This window comes from Euprymna scolopes, chromosome 17, assembly GCF_053919585.1.
Source record: "Euprymna scolopes isolate OS-2025 chromosome 17, ASM5391958v1, whole genome shotgun sequence".
In the NCBI taxonomy this organism is placed as follows: Eukaryota; Metazoa; Mollusca; class Cephalopoda; order Sepiida; family Sepiolidae; genus Euprymna; species Euprymna scolopes.
The window spans coordinates 33,754,552-33,766,212 of NC_136498.1; the positions used below are offsets into that span (position 1 = coordinate 33,754,552).

Here is an 11,661-nt window from a genome sequence, read left to right on the forward strand (position 1 = left end):
ACTCATATATGGGACTAGTTCTATGTGAACCGCTCTGATAGTCATGCACGTGAAGATGAGGATATGCATTTTATAGTCCTTCACTTCTCCCTTAACCCAGATGCGACTGGTGTAATCCACACCGGTATGGAGATATGGTCTTACCAAATTTACTCTAGAGCTAGGAAGGTCTGTTGCATTCGGTGTCGAGAAGGCAGTGATATTGTATCTTTTGCACTTGGCACAAGTGCTCACAATTTTTTAACAGCCTGTCTGGCTTGTGGTATCCAATATCCTTTTAACCTTATTTCATGTAAGGTTATTGGCAAACCCAAATGTTGGTTTTTCTGATGAGTGTCCTTTATGATCAAATCGGTTAAATGGTCTCTTTTTCCTAAAAGAATTGGATTTTTCACCTCATAGGAATGCCATTCCGAGCCACCTATCCTTCCTCTTGAACGAATGATATTGGAGGGATCCAGGAATAGGTTTAAGTTTTTCACTAAGTTTGGTGGACTCTTACCTTCAGGATCCAACAAAAAATCTAACTCTGCGGCAAAAGATTCCCCTTGCATCAACTTTATCAAATAGGTTTTTGCCAGAAGGTGATTGTCCTCACTTCTCTTCAACGTTTTGTTGACAAACTTAAAAACAAAAGCCATTGCATTAACTTATCTGTTGAAGTTGGAAAATCTTTCTACAGAGACTATTGTGGAACTTTCGTTGTGTCTCGTAAACAAATTCATTGCAGGATAAATGCATTCCTTTTGTTCTTCCGAAAGACAACCTAACTCGAAGCTTGTTACACCGAATTTCTTCCTGCTTTATCCATGCAGGGCCTTCATAGCAATAGGAAAGGCGTTCCTGAAATTTTTTAAAGGAAAGTCCTCTTGTGATTTAGTCGGCTGGGTTCTGCTTAGTTGGCACGTATTGGAAACTCAACTCCAACTTCATCGCTGACCTGATTGTTGCAGACATTTGCGTTATATCTTGCAGCCTGTTGCGCGCAAAGATGTTTTTTGTGGTTATCGACTTTGATAGTATCCAAGCCAATACCACTTGAGCGTCCCTTAGAACATATACTTTTTTCTATCAGGGAGTTCTTAAAGGCTTCCTTTATAATGGGAAAACATTTCAATGCTAGAAACAGTGACAAAAGCTCCAAAGTGGGTAGAGATTTACCTTTTAAGGGTGCTACTTTTGCTTTAGCAAACACCAGTGCAGACTGTCCATCTTGTACAGCATATGCTGAAAAGCCGTATGCACTTTTGGAAGCATCACAAAATAGGAATAATTTTAGGGGCTTGTTGTCGTCTAGGACTCTCCTTGGAAATGATACAGAGCCCAATTCTGTTAAGTCCTTTGCCAGAGCTTTCCAGATTTTTTTTGACTCTTCTGAAACTTCATCATCCCAATCCAACTTTTGCCTCCAGAGTTCTCCTATCAGCATTCTGCTCCTTACTGTCACTGGAAGATATATGGACAAGGGATCAAATATTTTGGAAGCTTAAGACAGCATTTTACTTTTTGTTTATGCGGTTACATCGCATTGGTGCGAACAGACCTTTATAGTATCATGTTGAGGGTTGTACAAATACCCTAAAACTTTCTCCACACCAGAATCAAAACCTGACAGAGTTCCATCTGCCGCCATTTTTTCTTGTAACACTGCACTGTTCGAGTTACAGGATTGTATCGCAAAGTTACCCTCTTGCAGTCGTTTTTTCACCGCTGAGTATAACGTAGATAGAGTATCTACATCATTTCCTGTTTTCACAAAATTGTCCTCATAAAAGTTTGACCTGAGTACTTGGGAACATTCATCTGCAGGAATTTTTTCTGCATGATATTTTAAGACATAATTTAATATAAATGGACTTGCATTGACACCGAATAAGATGGTAGAGTATCTGTAACAATGCAAGTTGCCGCCTTTTTTTCAAGAAGAAACAAAAACGATTGCGGTCCTTTTCGTGCTCTAGACGAATCATAAGGAATGATTTCCTTATGTCGGCTAATAATACATCTTTGTTGGCCCTAAAGCGAATCAACAGTTCTAACATGTCTCCCATTAGGTTGACTCCTGGATAGGCTGCCTCATTCAAAGATGTAGCATTTACACCCTTGTAGGAACAATTGAACACAGGTCTCACCTTCGTGGTCGTCTGATCAGCTAGTTTTAGTACCGGTCTATGCGGAATCCATATGTACTTTTGAAAGTCTTCTGGAGTCACTGTTATTTCCTCTATAATCCCTTCGTCTTCCTGTTGTCTAAAGACGTCTACGTATTGGTCATAGAGGCCTTTCTTCTCGAGGGCTTTAACTACTCTTTGCAGTATTCTAAAAGCAGCATTGTGGTTAGAATGCACATCCTTCACTTTGTCTTCATACCATGGCAGCTGTACATGGTATCGGCCATCTTTGTAGGATATAGTGTTCCTAAACTTTTGTACCATCTCTTCATCCACGGTGGAGAATTCCTCTGTGATAGGTAACCCTAGTGACTCCATGCTAAACGTGTTTTCTAGTCCTCTCTGGACGTTTCCTTCTTCAAACCAAGCTTTTAACGGGTCTGGGTATTTCTCCTCTGGATTCAGCGCAAAATTAATTTTGTACTCTGAAAGTGGAGGTGTGTTGTCCAACAAGGAGGTATAATTAAATTTTGCCCCTCTCTTTATTGTGACTTGGTTTTAGCTGATTCTCATGCATGAAGCAACGACTGTTACCAAAGGGTATACGTCCTCTCGATGTGGAAAAAGCGGCTCCATACATGGAGGGGACGGTTTCAAATGGTTCTATGAATTGAATGGCGTCAACTCCCAACAGCCCCCCAATTTTAATATGACTGTCCCGGGAATTGTACTTAGTTGCTAACTGATGTGGTTTCAAGTTTTTAATTATCTGAGGAAGTTCCAGTAACTCATGCGAAAGACTCAAATTACTGGACAGAATTTGAAGAGTGTGAACTTTATCAGAGATAAGCTTTAACTAAACTGTGACCTCTTTAAAAGGTCTTGTCTCTGAGCCCAAAAAGGTTTTCACTTCCAACCTACTTTCTTTAGCTGTAGAAATGCTATTCACTTTTTCCAGCACAGAGGTATCCAAGTAGGTCCTTTGGCTTCCAGTGTCCAGGAGACAATTTATTTCGAACTGGCTATTTCCCTTTCCATACTATGTCGATTACAGGAGACATGAAACCATAGCTGTAGTCATTCGTATGTACACAGGTGTCCACACGCACCTTGCCTCTCTTGTCTGGGCACATTGCTGTCACTTGGCCCTTAACAGTGCAGCTGCTACAGCTACTATTTTTAGCTGCTCTCAAAGGGCACATTGCTCCCCTATGTGTCTTTTTAGGCATCTAAAACACAGCCAAAGTTTTTTGCACCTTGTAATCCGGGCTTCATGGGAGGTGTAGCAGGGACAATTTTCCGAAGAATGTTCGTGCTTTTTACAAAACTCACATTTTTTGTGGTTTTGATTCCACTTTGGCATTGAAAGACTTCAGGGAGGAATGTTATTCTTCTTAACTTTCTTTCCTAAGTCTAGGTGGGGGCCTCAGCTTGGTCACAGGGTGCTGTTCAGGTTTTCTAATAATCAAAAAACGCTTAATAATTTCTGGTGTCTTCAACAGGATTATTGATAATGTTGGATAGGTTTTTCCAGAAATCCTGATCAGTTCATTTTTTATGTTGGATGGTAATTTTGCAAACAATACACGAGAAATTATAATAGCACCTGCCGACTGGTCATCATATAAGTCACAGCTGTATGATGCTCTAAGTTCCCATACGTCGGCCTGCGTTTTTATCATAAAGTCCTTCAACCACACCAAGCCTTTTGGACTCTCCAAGCGAAAATCTAATATACCTTGGATTATTTCCCCACGTATTTCTTCCTCATCCAAGTTCTTTCAACAACTTTAGAGCCACTAGGTAACTGTCTTCGGATACGGACAAGTGGTCAATAAGTTTAAGGGCTCTACCCTCAAGAGAACACCTAAAAAATATAGCTTTCCTGATGCCGATGGTATAGACATTGCACAATTCTCAAACTTAGTGAGAAAGTCCTTAAAACTTCTTATATTTCTTTCAAAATCCCTTCCACTGAAATGTGGCCCTTTCAGTTTGATTTTAAAAGGTTCTACTGAAAAGGAAGTATGTGCGGTTGGGATGAAGGATTTTGTTGCTTCTGGGATACTAGTGGCTTCCTGACTATGAGGATTGAAGGTTGGTTCTACGTTGGTTGACCTCCTATTTTCTATAGGGACCTCTGAAGTATTTCCTTCATTAACTGTCCGTACAACTCCCAGTCTCTGTCGTACCTCTCTCTTAAATCTAAACAAAGCATGAAAAAGTTCAGCTAGCGATTCAGCTTCCTCTTCTGCAGCCAGTTGCTCCTCCGTACTAAAAGACACACCCTCTAGCTCCTCTAGCCATCCTTCTATATCCTTTCCAAAGGATAAAAACACATTCAAGGTTAGAGGTTCTTTTTTCATACCCATCACAGTCGCCCTTATCTTTCTTTGAAGAAGGGATAGCCTTCTCTCTAGTTCCCTCCGAGTAATTGGGTCGTTCATTTTTTTTGCGTTACGTTGCAAAGTGTCGGATTTTTACCGACTGAAGCGTTTCTGCAACTCAACGGCTAAACCTAAACTCGACGTAGAAGGAAAAAACAATGAAACTCTTTACTTGTGTGGCGAATCCTTCTCGACTTTTCTCGGCTAACTGGAGTTGCAACGTATTGCCTCGTTGCTTACAACCACAAATTGTCTTTGTAATAGTAACTGTGAAACGTGTAACTTGACTAAACAAAAAAGTCCAACTAACATATCAACGATAGGGGTGTTTTATAACCCACAAGTTGATGCTATGCAAAGTTCAGTCCGACCCACGTGGTGGACAACAAACTACTACTACTACAAAAGTAGTCGACCAACCACTTTTCTAAACCTTTTGCTAGAACGACTGCCTCCCAGAATTTCACTTCCTCCACCCTCCACATCGAGTTCCGATCAGTAATAATTACCCCAATATATATATATATACATATATATATACATATATATACATATATATACACATATATATACATGCATATATATATAGTATAATAAATATATTTTATAAATATGTGCAATTAAACTCCATTTTAATATTTCCAGATCTATTTAAGGTCAATGAAAGTAACTTGCACTTTCAGAGCGGACCCGAACACCCCCCCCACATATATATATATATATATATATATATATATATATAGATATAATTTGTAAACAATTTAAACACTACAAGCATATTTATAGATTATTCATATGTTTATCAACACACAACCGTTCCCCACCCCCATATATATATATATATATATATATATATATATATATATATATATATAGTGCACTCACTCTGACCACAATATCTTTTTAACTTTTTTATATGGCTCTTACCTCTTTAATATTTATACGTCGTTTTTTGAACCCGTCAGAAGCTATTTTATTTCTGCGTTTCTCTCATTTTGATATTCATTTTTGTTGACAAGTTCAGCAGTTTTCGTTCATTTTAAATTCTGGTCAGTGTTAGAAATCATCAATGTATTCCTCTCTTTTTTATTGTTAATTTCACCTCACTTCCGTAGTTTATTTATTCTTTGCACTTTTAATTTTCACAATACCTCTCGCAGTGCTTATAATCTATTAATTTTTTTTTCCATTAATTAGTACATGTTTGTATTTAGTACCATAACATCTGCAGTAGTATGTTGACACTTTCTCGTGTTTTACCTAAAATTATGTATTACCATCCTCGTCTGGCACTCAGGTGTCGTTCCATTTCAGAATCTGCTTTATATACTGTTTATTCCAAGGGTATGGATTTTACTATTTAAACTAAGCTATTTACACTGCTTATCAATCAATTATTATCATTTGCTTTCGATAATATTACTGATCCTGTCTACGAATATCTCATCGAAACATGTTCTTTTTTGCTCATAGTGTTTCTATCCGGAACACATGTCTATGCTTAGTTGTTCAAATATATTAACGTCTTTTTTAATCTAATACGCCGGCTGAATGCTATATTTTTATTTATTCACCAACTCTCTACGGTGTTTGTATTTTAAAAAACAGCTCGAGAATGTTCATGAAGATTTAAATTTTGACAAAATATACGGCATGGCATAGCCTTAATTGTTTAATAAGTATCATAAGATGGATGGTATTTTTAATTGGCTGCTGATAATATACTGCAAAGAATTCTGCATATATTTCTTTCCGTGCGATTGTCTGCTCAAACGCATCTTCAATTTCCTCCTATTTCTGTTTTAATGAAGTCAAATATTTATCTATTATGAGTATGCTTCTCTAGTCACTCCTTGATTTAACAGTTTTCTATTTAAAATGATTTTTGCCTCATGATTAATATTTTTGAGTGTGCATAACTAAATAATAATTAAAGTTAGATACTTTCATCTTTCTCTCTCTTTGTTTTTGCATTTTTCATTGTTTGTAGGAAGGTTATTAGTTTATAAATTATTACAATAGTTATCTTCTAGCTCTCCGTTTGTATTTAGACAATTATTGGAAATATCCACTGTTCCATTTCCTAATAATATTATGCGATACATTTATTGTTTTGATTTTCAGATAGATCAGCTGTATTCAAACATGCTCTATCCTTTCAGTATTTTAAATCTTTCGTACGTCAGTCTAATGCTATCTCTTTAAAGTTTAATCTTTCTGAAAATGTATATTTGTTTTATCAGCCATTTTGTGTATTTCTTTTAATTTTGCAGTTTTGCTTACGTATGAGTTCCCGTCTTCTCCTTCATATGTTAATATTTTAGAAGAGTATTTTTTATTAAATAAAGTAATTAATTTATTATTATTATCATTATCATTATTATTATTATTATTATTATTATTATTATTATTATTATTATTATTATTATTATTCATTGTAATAGAATAGTCGTAGTAGAAGTAATAGTATAATATTTATAGTATAATAGTAGTATTTAACTTGAGTTCTTAATGAATAATTCAAGGGGTTCCAATCCTATGGTAGTATTCAATGTAAGTTTTGGTTGATAACATTACGTTTAATTATAACATTATAAAAGGATCGCATATGTATACCTGTACAATATATAATATAAGTATATCAAAATGATATAATATAAAAGATACGAATTTGTAACAAAGAAATGCTAATCTGAAATAATCACGCATCGGCTTCCGTTTATATTGGACTCAGTTACAGTTCGTCTTCTCACTTAATATACGGAATTTAAAACTAGAATATGCTGCCTTAACACACACACACACGCATATATATATATATATATATATATATATATATATATATATATGCATATATATGTATATATATGTACATATATATATATATATATATATATATATATATAGAGAGAGAGAGAGAGAGAGAAAGATAGAGATAGATAGAAATACATACCGAAGATAGATGGATAGATATATTGATAGATAGATAACTCACAAACATTGATTCATTCCGAAAATGGCCGGTGGAATTTTGCATAAAATAAAGCGAAGTGCGTATAAATTTATCTAATTTTACATTCAAACATGTCTGCTCTAATGTAGGTTGAATAAGTGTAACTAGCATTTCAGACCAAGTCTGTCGTAATCTTTAAATCGAATCATTATAAAGTTTTGTTGAAAGGAACCCAGATTACCTGCGTTTAAAACGGCCCATGAATTATAATTGAACCATTGTCGGCCTCCCATACATTTTCCTATTTATGAAAAGTTTACTTGCAGGTGTCTATATCAAAGAAGTGTTAACCCTGTAAATATTTAACATGACTATTTTTGCCCAGGCTGCCTATTGAGTACAAAGTAAAGTATGCTTTTCTTTTGATTTGAGGTATGAATATTTGAATATTTATCGATTAACTATTTATACTGTATCCAAGGTTTTTGCGTTAGGTTCTCAGTTGGCGTTTATCTTTCACTCTCATACAATTTCGAATTTTACTATTATATTTCTTTCTGAGGTATAATGTTATTATTTTATTGTTATGTGTTCAGATATACGAGATGATAATCAATTTTTTTTAGTTTCAGTTTGTTTTATCAGAATTTCTTTGGACCCACTTGTAGATTAGGTTACTGATTGTCGATCCACAATAATGAAGTAGTTTACAAAATAAATACTTGCGTATTATAACGGATGATTTTTATGGAAATGTCAATGACTCTCTGTAGAACTGGATCCTCCTTTACTAGTTCTAATGCACTGAGTAACCGTCTGTCTTGTAACGTCACCTGTTTAGCGTATGACCAGCTAAAGTTCACTCCACCCACACCAAATCGACCTGAGTTATATTAGATTAACCCACACGAATCTCGCGAGATAACATGGGACCGTTTCTGTTTAATGTCACAGACGCCATCTTGTTCTTATCGTTTTCCTGTCCAACGCGCATGACAGGCAGACACGTGGGCGCTTCACACGTAAGTTATGTGTATGTTCGTTTCTAGATGTCGGGGCACACCGTCAACCTAGACTGATTCCTTTCTCATCACATCGGTCACTCGGCCCCGTGTATATCTGTCAGTGAATGCATTCCCAGCTGCTTGACCTAGAAAGCATACCTTAATGCGCACGACCACTGTCCTTCTTCATTGGCGACTTTTTTGTTGGGGCAGATTCCCTTTTCTCGGACTCGGCATTAGTATATTGGGTTTTCAGATGCTGTTCCTGGAGAGACGCCATCAAAGAACGCAGATGCCAGCTGGCGAATAATGTAGGAGAAGTCCTGGTACCCGATTGGTCTCCAGACCGCAGAGCGTGGATCCACAATCGATGAGGGTGAGGTTGTGATTGCCACCGTAATGTGTGATATCCAGGCCCACTTTCTGTCACGTGCCGACCACTCACAATTGCCTTTTTCCACTTTATTGAGCCCGGGTCGATTGATTGATATGTCTAGAAACTTTCTACATCTGCTCCTCTTACTTCTGGGTATACCATCTTGGCAAAATATTGTGTCCGCTTCACCCCTGGGTGTCTGCATTGCTGATGAATCTCACTGATACGATCCACATCCATATTGCAGGCGACGGCTGAACACGGCTGTTGCAGTGTCTCCGAACATCCCCGGTATCAGCCCACAACGACCGTTGTGGTACTCGTGTAAGCGCATTAGCTCTGTTGCTTGCAGACGTGATCAATGTTACGTCTACGGTCAGGTTGTAATCTTTGATTGTATCGACCAAGGTAGTGAGCCGTTTTCGTATAAACATCTCGCTCGCTTCCAGTCAATGCATTGGTTATCCACCGATGAGTGCACGCAGAGTCTGTGATAATATGTAGTTCCGTGGCTTGCCACTGAAGCGCCAGGGTAACTCCTTTCAATGTGTATCATGTTCGGCCAGGTTTATGTGCATAGAATCATTCTCTGGACGAGGCGAACAGGTGTCTTCGATAATACCGTCATCAACCGCAAGGGCTAGTGAACTAGCGTCCAGACAGAAAGTGAACTCGTTCCCGTTAACATACCAGTTCCCTCGCACAGAATCGTCACGAGTCATACAGCCAACGTTTTATATTAGCATGCTCAGGAGCGTGGCATCATTTACTTTATTGTGCCATCCTAATGTAACAGAAGTAGCATGACGTTTTATGGATGAAACAGCCAGCCTGAGCCAACCACACAGGGAAATGACCTACTGTGGTACGATATATTCACGAACCCGAGTTGGCCGATGGTTTCGTGATTAGAAATACGTTGACTGGTCTTTCTCTGTATCCTTCCACGCCCACGTTGCTTTAAGATCCGTAGAACGAAGAGATGAGTATGGCCCAGTCGACGAAGGTTGAATTTGTTGCTGGAGGGAAGAAAAGTTGCCAAGTAATCAAAGAAAAATGTCTGAAAGCGTTTGTTATAAACAATAACAACGTTTATTAACACAATCTTCAAACACCACGCAATGGGAGTGATTGTGGTTGACTGGCGGAATAAAGTTATCTTAGAAACTCTTGACTGCAATTAAGCAGCGTTGATGAAGAATGGCAACGGATTTGGTTCTTTAAGCGGCGGCAAAAAAATGAACATACTCGATTTTTCGCTTTGGGTATCCTCTATTTATTGGCCCGAATACTTGAACAATCAGTGTCTGATTGGCCAGCCAATGGGGATTGCCGACTAATAGCTATCGTCGTAACAATCACTCGGGTTAGCCTTTGATTGGTTTTAGATAATCGGCCAATTAGTTGCAATCATTGGGAGGGGTTATACGGAGCAATTCTGTGATTAGTTGATGAATAATGTATAGCCGCCCAGTCCTTGTGCCAAGCTTGTACACAATTCCAAGTTAGGCCGACCCAAAAATGATTGCCAACTTAAAAATATATTTATTGTTTATAATTTGATAAATTATGATTTTTCAGCAGGTGCAAACGTCTGCACTTTGTTTTTGTTTTATCTGTCATTCCCAATTTCTTTGCACTTAAAATGTCGGACTTCCAAACCGAATTAATTTTACTTATATAATTTGTTTATAATTTTGAAAGGTCAATACACCTACAGATGGTTTTTGTTTTATTGACAGATTTATAGGTCAAATCCTGTTCTTGCTAAGGTCGCCATCTCTTTGCACTCAATGACAGTTTATTACACTTGGTTCTTAAAAATGTTGGCTACCTTAACAAATTTTATACTGTTCAATAAAACAATTAATATTATAATTTAATTAATTATTGTTTAATTAACTTCGCCAGTCAACCTTTTGACACTTAATTTATAGTGTCATACTCCTTCCCCATTTACCGACATTTAACCTTTGGTTAAAGGTCGGTAAATCATGTTTAACGGTACATACAGAAGACATATAATTACAATGATTGATTATACAGTTCAGTTTTGTATGTGTTCATAGAAAAAAAATTAAATGTTCATCCTAACAAACAACCCCATTTTTTTTTCTTCACCCCCCTTTTTTTGGACATTTTAAAATATTACAAAAAATGTTTACTTTTTTCTTTTTTTTTTTTTGCAGAATTATTATCTCTTTTTTTTAATATAATGATAATAATGACAACAACAATAATAATAAATGTTCATTGCAGAGTCCTTCATTTTTTTTTCATGCATTTGTAGGAAATTTTTTTTCATGCATTTGTAAAGATTTTTAATCGATTGTTCCAAGTAATTCAGATCAGTACACTGAAAGTATCTCCAGCGATGGTAATGGCAAGGCTTCTTTCGGGATATTTGTGGTCTGTGGAGTTTGTATGTCACCTATTGGTTCAAGTTCGATTTGTTGTTCCAGTCTCTGCTGTTGATCAGTGACAACCGTTCCTGAGCTCCCAACATTCTTGTGCAGTTTAGTTGGTTCATTTCTCTTAAGCTTACTTAAACAATGGCGTACTATCAGGCTTGATGTTAACAACACTGATACAATTAATAAGATGATGGCTATTACCAGAATTAACCAGGTAGAACTACCTACTTGTTCACTTTCTGTTAGGGAATTTTCCTCTCTAAGTGCATCGAGTTTATGTATTAATTTCCTTAAATGTATTTTCTTTAGAGGACTTACGACATTAGGGATTGCTTGCCGAGTTATGTTTGGAAATCCTTTTATTAGAGGTTCCCATAGGCTTAATCTACTAGTAAGTGTGATATTCATCAATGGTA

The 11,661-nt window shown here is 36.9% G+C and overlaps 1 protein-coding gene across 1 annotated transcript; it reads right to left on the minus strand.

Annotated features, from left to right (window-relative positions):
* Positions 1-230: 230 nt before the first annotated feature.
* LOC145296982 (uncharacterized) lies at positions 231-641 on the minus strand. The gene has a single exon (XM_080143204.1). It carries the CDS (start codon positions 639-641, stop codon positions 231-233), a length of 411 nt encoding a protein of 136 aa, XP_079999330.1.
* Between the last annotated feature and the right edge of the window lie 11,020 nt (positions 642-11,661).

Coding starts and splice junctions, on each gene's coding strand:
- LOC145296982 (XM_080143204.1), bottom strand. CDS start 641: ATGGCTTTTGTTTTTAAGTTTGTCAACAAAACGTTGAAGAGAAGTGAG.